The following is a 12,960-nucleotide window of genomic DNA, read 5'->3' as shown; positions in this document are numbered from 1 at the left end:
TGAAAAATGAACATAGGATCTGAATAGACATTTCTCTGAAGAAGATATATGAATGGCCAATAAACACGTTGAAAGATGTGTAACATCATCATCGTTAAGCAAATTGAAATCAAAATCATAATGAGATACTACTTCACACCGACTGGGATGGCAATAACTAAAGTCAGATAGTAGCAAGCGTTCTGAAGGATGTGGACAAATGGGGACCCACAGGCACTGCTGAAGGGAATGTAAAATGGTGCCCTCTATTTGGAAAACAACCTGGCAGTTCCTCAAGAGGTTAAACATAGAGTTACCATTGACTCGGCAATCCACTCCTAGATAAATACCTGGGAGAAATGAAAAAATATGTCTACACAAACTTGTACCTGAATGTTCCTAGCAGAATTATTCATAGTGGCCAAAAGGGAGAAACAACCAAGATGCTCATTAATATACACAAGAAATAAACAAAAGATACATCTAAACAATGGAATATTATTGGGCCATAGAAAAGGAACGAAGTACTATTACATGTCATAATGTGAATGAACCTCAGAAACATTATGCTAAGTGAAAAAAGCCAGTCACAGAAGACTACATGTTATATGGTTCCATTTATATGGCACATCCAGAGTAGAAAACTATATAGAGACAGAAGGTAGATGGGTGGGTGCTTAGGGCTAGAATGGGGGAGGGGGTGAGGGTTGAGAGCTAAGGGTGATAAATGTTCTAAAATTGATTGTGGCGATTATTGTACAACTCTGTGATTATACCAGAAAACACTGAATTGTATATTTTAAATGGGTTAGTTGTATGGTATGTGAATTATGCTTCAATAAAGTTATTTAAAGAAATGGTGGTCAACATTTTTAAGTCAATGAAAAAGAAACACTGGGAATTTAAAAATCAAAAAACGTAAAAATTAAAACAGTATCAAAATTTATAAGGAATTTATACTAACTCAAAGATTGGTGGGGTTGAATAAAAAAATAAGAACCTGGAACTCACACTTGCTATCTGTTAAAACAGTTGATCTCTTGGTTAGGAAGGAGGCAGGTAGAAGTTTTATTTCTCCTCAGTTTGGAGGGGGAAATCTTGAAATGGAACTATTACCTAAAATTTTCAGAATAACAAAATACGTATAAAAATGTTTTATTCAGAGCACAATTTGAAACAGTATTTTAAACTTGGATACCCTCTCTCAGTTTCTGAGGATTTCTTTCATTCTCAAACTCTTTTGTGGCACATATTCCAAAGCAAGGAGCTTGGGCAGCAAGGCAGAGCTGGTTGCTCAGCTCACTACCCTCCTCCACGATGTGAAGGAGTCAGAAAACACAACAGGGGTGAGACTGGAAGCTGGAGGAAGCATTTTATAGGTCAGCGTCAGGTGCTGAGTCACAACCACCTTTCTTGGGGAGGGGGGTAGCATTTCATTCCCTGTTCCTCATATCTAGTCAGGAGGGCTTCGAAGAGGCTATTTGGAGGCCTTGATATTTACTTTTTATGGACTGTGTCTGATTCACGACTGAATGAAATTAAGGAGGGAAAGAGAAACAGGCAGAGAAGAAGAGTCAGAGGCAAAGGAGAAACTGGCATGAAGCCAACTTTAAAGGACTTACCCAAAAGGTCCACCTGCAGCGGCTCTAGTTAACAAAAGGAGAGCCAGCGAGACTTAAAAAAAAATTTTTTTTTGAAGTAGAGTTGATTCACAATGTTGTGTTAGTTTCAGGTGTACAAAGTGATCAGTTATACGAATACATATATCCACTCATATAGGCCATTACAGAGTATTGAGTAGAGTCCCCTGTGCTATACAGTAAGTCCTCCTTATAAGTTAATTATTTTGTATATAGCAGTGTGTATATGTCAATCCAAATCTCCCAATTTATCCCTCCACCCCTCATCCCCTGATAACCATAAGTTTGTTTTCTACATCTGTGACTCTATTTCTGTTTTGTAAATAAGTTAATTTGTACCTTTTTTTTTTTTTAGATTCCACATATAAGTGATATCTTATGATATTTGTCTTTCTCTGACTTACTTCACTTGGGTATGACAATCTCTAGGTCCATGCATGTTGCTGCATGCTCAATATCAAAAAAAAAAAAAAAATCCCGATCAAAAAATGGGCAGAAGATCTAAATAGACGTTTCTCCAAGAAGACATACAAATGGCCAAAAACACATGAAAAGATGCTCAACATTACTAATTATTAGAGAAATGCAAATCAAAACAACGAGGTATCACCTCACACCGATCAGAATGGCCATCATCAAAAAATCTACAAACAGTGAATGCTGGAGAGGGTGTGGAGAAAAGGGAACCCTCCTGCACTGTTGGTGGGAATGTAAATTGGTACAACCACTATGGAGAACAGTAGGTTCCTTAAAAAACTAAAAATAGAACAACCATATGATTCAGCAATTCCACTCCTGGGCATATACCCAGAGAAAACCATAATTTGAAAAGACACATGCACCCCAATGTTCACAGCAGCACTATTTACAATAGCCAGGTCATGGAAGCAACCTAAATGTCCGTCGACAGATGAATGGATAAAGAAGATGTGGCACATATATACAATGGAATATTACTCAGCCATAAAAAAAAGAGTCAGCAAGACTGAAATGCAAAACAAAAACAGGTCCCAAAAGGTTGTTTAAGTAATTATCCACAAGTGTATCACTCCACCTTTTCTTCTTCTATGTTTCCCAGAGGGGCCAAAGTCCTGGCTGTTGAGTTGGAGGGAGCAGAGTGTGGGAAGAGCTCTGGGGTGACAGAGAGGAAGCTGGCCGGGCCCTTACCCACACCTTCACCTCCTGGAGGGCCTGGGGCAAGAGAGGCCAAGCTTCACTTTGGACCAAGCTCAGATTTCTGATTATTATATTGAATCGATGGCAAATACGTTTTGACGTGGATTTTATATTGTATCACCACAAAAGACATGTTTCGCTGACAAAACATTCCTGATGTGAACACTGAGCTTGAATTAGGATGATGTACAGTCATGCTTTTTCCCTTCTGTCTGTTAAGAAAATAAACTGTGTGCTTTTGCATTTGAATGGGACAAATGTCCAGTTTCCATAATGTATTCATGCATTTATCCATGTTGAGTTCTAAAGGAGAGCAAGATGGGAAAGCCTGTTTTAAACGCCCATCACACATTTCCCCGTCAGCTTTTATTTTACGACAAGTATACACACAGAATATTTGATTAAAGTTTTACTCAACAATTGTTGAAACATCTAAATTCAACAGTTCTTAACATTTTACCATATCTGCTTTATCAGTTTGTCCAGCTATATAAATTCATGTATATACTTACCTTTCTTTACTTTCGCTGAACCAAGTTAAACTAAGTTGCTGACATCGTGACAATTCATCACATCATCTTCAACATACATTCTTAAAAATCAGAAGAATGGGAGTTCTTCCATCAGAAGTGGATTGGGTTGTTCTGGCTCAACCCTCTTGTTGATAGCAACTATAAATAATGAATACTTAGAAAATATTTGTAAAAGCTGTTGGAAACCAGTAGTGCATGACTAAGACAGAAGAATCTCAGGGCCAGGATTTAAGAGAAAGAAAGTGCAGAGATCTTATCTCAGCATTTAAGAGGCACTTTTCCTCTCACAGCAATCCATGATTTCAGAGTAACGTTAAGAAGACTCAGAAGATGAGCAGAGCTATCAACAGACCCTGGGGTTTAGAAAACCGAACAGTGGTTTTCAGAGTCTGTAAGAGAACAGGAAACTCTAGGGCCTTAAAAAATAAGAGTATGTGAGAAGTCGACATAGACTAGCCTGCCTAGGGACCGAAATCCATCTCGAAACCATCTCAACCTAAATTGGATAAAGGTGATGTGAGGCAGCCGGTGTTTCTAGCCTAGTTGTCAGCTGGGAGCACAATAAACTCTGTGGAGAAGATGACATCATTCACAACCTTGCATTGTATCTGAGTTTTCATATTTAATGTCCTCAATTAATTTTTTAAAAGTAAAATTGTATTTTTTTGAAGGAGAACGAAACAGATGATAAACCACCTCTTCAACTTCTGCTTTGACTATGCACAAGTAAAATTCTAAGAGATAACAACTATAAACTCTGAACAAAAGCCAAACTAACCCCCAACCCAAACCAGAAAACCAAATACATGGATGCACAGCAGAATGGAAAATAGCAGATGGTGGACGGGAGGATTCAGCTGAAAGAAGGTAACGGAGCTAGTTCTCTCAACAGTAACCCATTTTTACAGGTTACTGCCTGAGAGAGGTCTGCAATCAACACTTTTGCAATGGAGTTAAACCTTGGACTAAAAGAAAAAGCCCACAGCATTCTAGCCAGAGGTATCAGTGAAGCGGGTGTGGGGCAGTCACATCCACTGAGAAAGGAGGCGGATGGGTAGATCAGACTAGTGAGAGCAAAAAGAGGGCCCCAAATTTTGTGTGTAAATTCTACATAAATCTCCAAATGACTCTTGAATATCTATGTATTGGGCAAATTCAAAGTAACTCATATAAGAACAAAAAATAATTGAAATAAGATTTGAACTGCCATCCCAAAATCAGTGTTCAGCTTGAGCCAACCAAGTTGTTAAAAAAAAAATTTTTTTGGAGGACTAGACGAGAATCAAGAGTCTCCACAACATAATATTCAACATGTCTAGGATACAAGACAAAATTATGTGATATATAAATAGTCAGAAGAATGTGGTCCAGACACGCTCACAGAGGTTGCTGAAGAGCAAACACCTGCACGCTGAGAGTGAGGCTACAAATCAGGACGGATTTTCACTCGAACGCTGCCTGGGTGTGAGGGAAGCAGATCACTGCTGCCTGTCCTAGTAGGTCAGCACTTATTTTAGAGCAGATAGGAACATACACGGAATTGAATGGTCTTGTAGGAAAGTGGCCATGGAACCCAGATAGCCTCAGAGAGAAAGTAACAGAAGGAAGACACTGAGTAGCTTTACGTCTTTAATAACACTGTTAAGGTGAATATAAATGTTACTGGACTATTCTTTGAATGTACCACAGAAAAGATCAATCAAAATTATTGATAAGAGGAAGAATCTGTTCCAAATACTCCAACAATGTTCAGCAGGTATGAAAATTAATGATGCTTTGGCAAAGCGAGGGCAAAGTTTAGATCAAGGTTCATTTTGGTCTCATTTAGATAATTCAAAATAAACCATCACTATTCCAAATACAATAGTTATCTGCAGTAATAATGCAATATTATTCATAGAATAAAACTCTACTCTCTAAGACTGGTTTCTGAAAAGGCTTCTGTAAAATTGGAGAAAAAAAGGGTCCATAATTTATGCAAGATGCAGAAGCACTACTTTATGTAGCCCTCCATAAGCATTTATTGAAATAAGCAGGTTTTGGGACTATTTTCTTCTTCCTTTACATAGGTTGGAAATTTTTACACACACCCACAAATACACATGCCCTCAAATGTAAATTGTATATAAATATTCATCTGCATTACTCTTACCTCCTGTGAAGAGGTTATAAGCAAAGTATTTTCATTGGAATTCTTCCTTTGTTGAAAGCAGAACTACAATAGTTTATCACTCTTTCTTTATACCAAGAAACAGTGGCAGTTAAACAATATTAAAATTAAAAGCAAGCCTGTTAGCAAGCTTAGCTACTAGCAAAAAGTAATCCGACAGTATTTTCTTAATTCGCAAAGATTTTTAAATGTATTAGGCTTTCATTGCTACAATGAAAAATTAGAAGTTATAAACATAATAAACCTGGAAAAAAATCACCTATTGAGAAAAATTCAACAATTTTGCATAACAGATTGCACAATGTGAATTTCTTCCTCTCAAGCAGCATTAAGCCAAAATATGGTATGGGTAACAAGCTATATTAGGGATAGATAAAAATTTCCAAGGTTGTAAAAGTATGGATTTTTTTTTTTTTTTTTGCGAAAATCATAACTATGTAACTTTATATATGTATACATTTAAAACTAAATTAGGGACTTTCCTGGTGGTCCAGTGGTTAAGACTCTGCGCTTCTACTGCAGGGGGCACAGGTTCGATCCCTGATTGGGAACTGAACTAAGATCCCACATGCCTTGCAACATGGCCAAAAAAACCAAAACCAAAACCAAAACAAAACAACCAAAAAAACCCACTAAATTAAAAATGACACTCTATGGTTATAATGACATCTACTGGAAATCTGGGTTAATTACAGACAAGAAGGTGAATTTAAAATTCACCTAATTTCACCAGTAATAAACTCACCTAACACAGAACTAGATTGGAGTTAACGTATTTATATTCCTTCTTTAATACAATGTAATCTCTCTGTAGGAAACAGCAACTTCTAAAGAAAAAGGCTTAATTACCTCTCAACCATTCCTTCCAACCACACACACACACACACACACACAAGCCTTCCAGCCTTCAGGAAGCCTTAGAATCCTGATATGGATTTATCACATACATTTAAGAGGAATATCCTTCACATGAAAATAGAATATTATGTAAAATTTAAAAATTTTTAGTCTGAGTTCCAACAATAGAAAAACTTTGAACATCTGGAAATCACCTTTCATGTATAACTTCATAGAAATATTTCTTGTGCAAATACTAATTGGTTATAACCATCTTAGAGGAAATTAATACCAATAACATTTTATGTTGGTTGATTATATCCTAGTGGTATAATTTACCAAGTAAATAAATTGCTTACACTAAAATTCTGTTAAATGAAAGAGAAAAACAAACCATTTGGGAGAGTCAACAAAAACTATGGTATTTGGCAAATTCTAAGTAACAAGAGTTCTCCAAACTCCAAACACTTCATTGGAAGAAAAAAAAAAATTCTAAAAATTTCTAGTCACTTTCAATATATTCTTTAATATGTCAATATGGTCTTTATTCTAACCAAATCTCAACAGTCTCTGACTAGGTTTAATCTTCATTCCAACAAAATAATAAAGTTAGGTAGTTAAATGGTCTCTCCATCTCTAGCTACTACTGATTTATTTCAAACACTTAAAAACTGTCCTGGCCCCCATAGCTAGACAGTCTTTGGGACCCGATCAGATTGCAAACAGCCACTGGAATTAGCCTTCTGTGGCTCTGGAATCACACTGGTTCAGTGTTGGTAACAGTGACCCAAAGCTACTGAAAATAACAAGTCATGTTTCAACACTTGAATCATCTTCAGGTCTGTGCTCAGTGCCTAGACAATGAGTTTCTACTACAAGCAATACCTTGCTCTTCCCAGGTCAAATTACAGCCCCACTCAGTTCAAAGTCAAGAGTTTTTAATATATGAAGGGGTAGGCTGAATTTGTCTAATTTCCCCAGAGGGGCTCATTTGCCCATCTTGATGGTCCCGTCAGTCAGGAAACAGGGGTGTTGTCTATGGCATTTGTGGGATTATTTTATCCCCACTTCTACGTGAGTTGGCAGAATCTTAAATTTTCAACATTTATTTTAGGTAAATGCCTCAATTCACCTACAAAACAGGAATAATAAGCTAATCTTTTCCCTTTAGGAATATGATTATATTCAAACTAATATAATATTTTAAGATGACAGACATAGATAACAGTGTTGGAATCATGCCATGACATTAGTTTGTTTTCTGCATAAAGCTATTAAATAAAAGAAACAAAGAATATAAAAAGTTTATTTGTTACATATCTCTTTTTAACTTTAATACAAAGTCAGATTTTAAAAGTTGTACAAAGAAAGCCAAAAGCACTTTCCACACGCGTGATCAGCTTTCTTATTTCTTTTCCTGTACATACTGAGGCGTTTGCCTTTGCTAATAAGGAATGCCAAGTGTGTCCATCACCATTTGAATAGCTTTCAGAGGATTCATCATTTCTTCCAAGTTATCTCTTCTCAACACCCAATCCGGTTTAAGTCTGTGAGAAGAATAAAAACCTTGCATTAATCCAGTTCCTCTCTTAGAAGACTCACGTGCATCGCTTTGTCTTAAGTGAAATGTGGTCCCTCCTGGACGCATCACCTCCCTCACAGGCCCTCACACGGGTGGGAGGCTTCATGTCATCGCCATTTACGACTTTAGACTATTTCTCTCCATCTTCCCTGAAGGGTGATCCTGGCTCCTTTGAAGCTCAGGCTATTCAGCTACCAAACCCCAGGGTTTTGTCTGTAAACCTGGTCCCTGGTCTTCCCTCAACTCCTGCCCCATCTCAGAACTTCAGCAGCCTTGTAGCTAAAGAGCCGGCCCCTCACCTCTCCGTTTCTGCCCCCTTTCCTTTGGGTCCACTCAGCACACCTCCCCGTCACACAATCACAAGATTAGCCTCTGTCACCCTCAGAAAGTGCCCGGCCACCGACTGCTCAGTCTGAGCCTTCCAGCCCGAACCGCCACTTGGGATTCATCCACGCCCTTTGACTTGATACGTCCACGGCTCACAGCTTCCTCCCACTGTGGTGCCCACTTCAGGGGACCTCAGCACGTGCCTGTCACCCAGCACAATGCTGGTCTCCTTTCCCTCCCGTCTAGCTCGGGTCCCTCAGTATCATCTCCGTTGCAAACGCCGTCAACACTATTGCTGCTCTTCCCTATTGAATTCAACTGGAAAGTTCTAGGTGGATTCCAAGTTGAATCCAGGCATCGGCCCTCTCCATTCCTGCACAGCTGGACGTTGCTAAAGAAAACCTGCACCACCAGGCTGGCTGATTTTATGCCAATGATTGAAATTACCTAGAAGTTGCTTCCTTTCTCTTTCCCCAAGACGACTGTTTCCTTCTTTCCAAATGTCCCCTCCACACCCTCCCCCATCTGCTTCTGAGCTAATGTTTATCATCTCCTTCTTCACTAAGGAAACAGCAGCACATCCACCTTCCTCACATGAATCCCCACCACTATATGCATTTCCACCTTCCTGTTCTTTCCAGTGAAAATTCCGAACAGCTATTAATTGGGGGGTGGTCAGACAGAGTGGGTATATATACCCCTACCGTGGAACAGCACTCTGTGAAGAAAGAGGTGCGATCTAAGCCATGCATCGACATGGATGAACCTCAAGAGCATTACGCTAAATAAAAGAGTCCCGTCGCAAAGAGCTACCTCTGTATGATTCCATTTATGGGACACAGCAGAAAAGGCAAAACTAAAGGTAAAACTAAACTCACATCAGCAGTTTCCAGAACCCAGGGGTTAATGGGAGAGAACTGACTGCAAAGGGGCACAAGGGAACTTTGTTGTGATAGAAATATTTTATCTCAGTGGTAGTGGTTTTACAACTGTATACATTTGTCAAAATTCATTAAATTGCATACCTAAATAAAGGGTACATTTATACTGTTGGGAGTTTTACCTCAAAAAACCCTGACAGTGTCAAAAGGGGAGGAAAAAAAAAAAAAAAGAATCTACTCATTCATATGTTAATAGTTTTACAACGTAATTCATATTATAATATGCCAAGTCCTTAAATAAAAACCGTATGTAGAAATAGTTCCCATTAATAAATTTTAAGCAGACTATTTTTATGTTATACTGTAAAACATGCAAGAACAAAACCAATTTACAACTATTATACAGTTTATCATTATGAGTAATTATAAAGCTAACTGCTATATAACCCAGGTCAAGAAATAGTGCATTGTCAGTGGTGCAGGATTTATACCTAGTAGACAATTGTCCAGTCATAGAAAGGAAGGAGAGAGAGAGGGAGAGAGAGGGAGGGGTTCTAATGATTCCTGCATCTAATTTATATCTCTAGAGCATTTCCCTAATTTATATCTCTAGACTGTTTCTTCTGCCCAGAACCAGAGAGCAACAACAAATGTCCTTACAAGAGACACAGAGGAGGGAGAGGGACAAGAAGCCCTGTGAAGACTTAGGCAGAGGACAGAGTTATCCAGCAACAAGCCAAGGACACTTAGCCGCCAGAAACTGGACAAGCCAGGGAAGGATTCCACCCTAGAGCCTCAGACAAGGTGAGGCCCTGCTGACACCTTCATTTCAAACTTCCAGTTTCAAGAACTGTGAGAGAGTAAGTTACTGTTGTTTAAGGCCACTAAGTTTGTGCTAATCTGTTACAGCGGCTCTAGGTAACTAATACAAGGTCAAAAAGAACTTCTCTAGGAGGAGAAATTTCAGGCATCGGGGTGATTATGCAAGGAGTTGGAGGTTGATGTTTTGGCCACCAGGGACCTTCGCCAGCTCCCCAACAGTGCAGCTTGTCCTACATGGAGGGGAAAAAATGATACGGCAAAGCTTATTCAGAGCTAATTATCAGCCTTAGCACGTACCTTGTTAATACCAGGAATTTACCCAATAACTACTAAATACTCATAGCTGCAGTGTTATTACTTCATTAACTGCTGAGATCGTCTCCTTTCGATTTACCAAAGATTTTCTTCTTGTTCACATGCTGTTTCTCCATTGTCAAGCACAGTCTCTTGCTCATAGTAGGTGCTCAATAAATGTTTGCTAAGTGGATGAATGAACGAATGAATGAATGGTGACACAAAACTATAGGGTACATTTACTGCTCACCTTGAAACCATTCTGGTTCTTACAGGTGTTTCTGGAATAAAGGAAATGCTCATAGAAGATTTCTGCTTTTGTTTACAAAGGATTCTTTCAGTATTCACTTTATGTTTATGAGCTGTAAGTTTGTAGAGACTATAAATACGATCAACAACTTTGGACCTACTTCGAACATCCTACAAAAGAAAATGTGCATTTATTAAACTAATAAGAATTCTGTATCCCTTCTATGCTAGCAAAATCAATCACAGTATACAAGCACTATGCAGTAAATTACGAACTTTTAACAATAAAAAGCCGAGCTCTCCAAGTTCAGCAATTAGATTGGTTTAAATTATGAATTTATAAGACAATTATGAAGAAGGCAAATATTCAAAAATTGTACACTTAACTTCACACTAAATAAAAAAGCAAACATTAAAGTCAATATACCTATTACATATGGTTACCAAGTCCTGTGAATTTTACCTTCTTAAAGTTTCCAGAGTTACCCGCTTACCTCTGCCTGATGTGACCCCAGGTCAAGTACAGTCTCTTGCCCAGACCACTGCGTGTCTACACTTGCCTCTTTCCTTAATGGTCTCCCTATACCCACACGCTCTCCCAAATCCATTCTTCAACCAGCAGCCAAAGTGATGTTAAAACTTAAACTGGAACATATCTCCTTGTTTAAAATCCTTCAGTGGTTTCCCACTGTTCTCAGGATAAAGGCCACAGTCCCATCATGGCCTGCAGTCACCCCTGCTGACTGTAACTCCTGGAGAGGATACTCAGAGGCCTCACCAGAGAAACGCTTGTCACGTCTTTATGTCACAGCAGGAGGATGAGGAGTTGTACATATCTGGATTTCTACCTTGCTGGGACAGCTGTTGCTCCTCTCAAGTACATGGGAGCTGGTTACTCCTAGGGCTGTGATAAATTCTACTTCTAGAATTCAGCTTCTCTGACACATAAGAAACAATTCATATCAGCACAAAAAGCAGGTGTGAACACACGCAAAGCCCTATTTCAGTTGTGATAACTGCTTAAAAGTCTTGGACTTAAGAACATGTAAAAATAACCTCAAAGGAAAAAAACTGATGAATACTTACAGAAGCTCGATTTGTCCTCTTCAGTAAAACAGCTAACAAACAACAAGTTTTTGTGAAAATGCTTCTACTCTTGTCTGCAACTTTGTCACCGGGCTTTTCTTGGTACATTTGCAGAAGCTCCAGCAGTGTATCTACACAGTTTTCTACATCATAAACTGCTGAAGTCGTTTTCTCATACTGGAAGAGAACAGAACCAAGTTACAAATTATAATAAACACAGATACTGGGTTGGCCAAAAGGTTCGTTTGGTTTTTTCCGTAAGATGGATCTAGTAGCATTAGTTGTCTTTAACTTCATTCAAAACAATTTTGTTAGATTGTATATGGCAGCTGTCATATCAGTGTGCATTTAAAAAAAGACTAATCAAAACTGATGAATTTTTGTGTAGTTATTTTAATATTGAAGATGGAAGGAAAAAAACAACATTTTCAGCATATTCTGCTTTATTATTTCAAGAAAGGTAAAAATGTAACCGAAATGCAAAAAAAGATTTGTGCAGTGCATGGAGAAGGTGCTCTGACTGATCGAACGTGTCAAAAGTGGTTTGCGAAGTTCCGTGCTGGAGATTTCTTGCTGGACGATGCTCTGCAGTGGGGTAGACCAGTTGAACTTGATAGCGATCCAATCGAGACATTAATTGAGAACAATCAGTGTTATACCACGTGGGAGAGAGCCGACAAACTCAAAATATCCAAATCAAGCACTGAAAATCATCTGCACCAGCTTGGTTACGTTCATCACTTTGATGTTTGGGTTCCACATAAGTTAAGTGAAGAAAACCTTCTTGACCCTATTTCTGCATGCGATTCTCTACTTAAATGTAATGAAAACGTTCTGTTTTTAAAACAAATTGTGACAGGTGATGAAAAGCGAATACTGTACAATAGTGTGGAATGGAAGAGATCATGGGGCAAGTGACATGAACCACCACCAACCACACACCAAAGGCCAGTCTTCATCCAAAGAAGGTGATGTTGTGTATATGGTGGGATTGGAAGGGAGTCCTCTATTATGAGCTCCTTTCGGAAAACCAAATGACTAATTCCAGCAAATACAGCTCCCAATTAGACCAACTGAAAGCAGCACTCGACGAAAAGCATCTAGAATTAGTCAACAGAAAACACATAATCTTCCATGAAGATAACGCAAGACCACATGTTTCTTTGATGACCAGGCAAAAACTGTTAGAGCTTGGCTGGGAAGTTCTGTTTCATCCGCCGTGTTCATCAGACATTGCACCTTCGGATTTCCACTTATTTCGGTCTTTACAAAATTCTCTTAATGGAAAAAATTTCAATTCCCTGGAAGACTGTAAAAGGCACCTGGAACAGTCCTTTGCTCAAAAAGATAAAAAGTTTTGGGAAGATGGAATAATGAAGTTGCC

At 38.6% G+C, this 12,960-nt stretch overlaps 2 protein-coding genes across 6 annotated transcripts in view; one reads left to right on the top strand and one right to left on the bottom strand.

Moving 5' to 3' along the window:
- Positions 1 to 9,803, top strand: part of CFHR5 (complement factor H related 5) — a 43,523-nt gene extending 33,720 nt beyond the window's left edge. For 3 of the 4 annotated variants that reach the window (XM_068541843.1, XM_068541842.1, XM_068541839.1), the window contains one exon: positions 4,000 to 5,230. The gene's annotated coding sequence lies outside the window, so the exon portion shown is untranslated. Of the gene's footprint in view, positions 1 to 3,999; positions 5,231 to 9,738 lie in introns of those variants that run through there. The other variant, XM_068541841.1, reaches the window with a different exon arrangement.
- LOC137763072 (abnormal spindle-like microcephaly-associated protein homolog) overlaps positions 7,653 to 12,960 on the bottom strand; it is a 70,368-nt gene continuing 65,060 nt past the window's right edge. For both annotated transcript variants that reach the window (XM_068541836.1, XM_068541838.1), the window contains exons 26-28: positions 11,577 to 11,753; positions 10,492 to 10,661; positions 7,653 to 7,882 (exon numbers count right to left, since the gene is read on the bottom strand). In XM_068541836.1, the coding sequence (XP_068397937.1) occupies positions 7,780 to 7,882; positions 10,492 to 10,661; positions 11,577 to 11,753 (450 nt within the window). In that variant the 3' untranslated portion in view covers positions 7,653 to 7,779. The remainder of the gene's footprint in view (positions 7,883 to 10,491; positions 10,662 to 11,576; positions 11,754 to 12,960) is intronic.

The sequence above is a fragment of the Eschrichtius robustus genome, chromosome 3, assembly GCF_028021215.1.
Source record: "Eschrichtius robustus isolate mEscRob2 chromosome 3, mEscRob2.pri, whole genome shotgun sequence".
Lineage (NCBI taxonomy): Eukaryota > Metazoa > Chordata > Mammalia > Artiodactyla > Eschrichtiidae > Eschrichtius > Eschrichtius robustus.
Note: the sequence above shows the minus strand (reverse complement) of the source record. Positions and strands in the feature narration are given on the sequence as shown.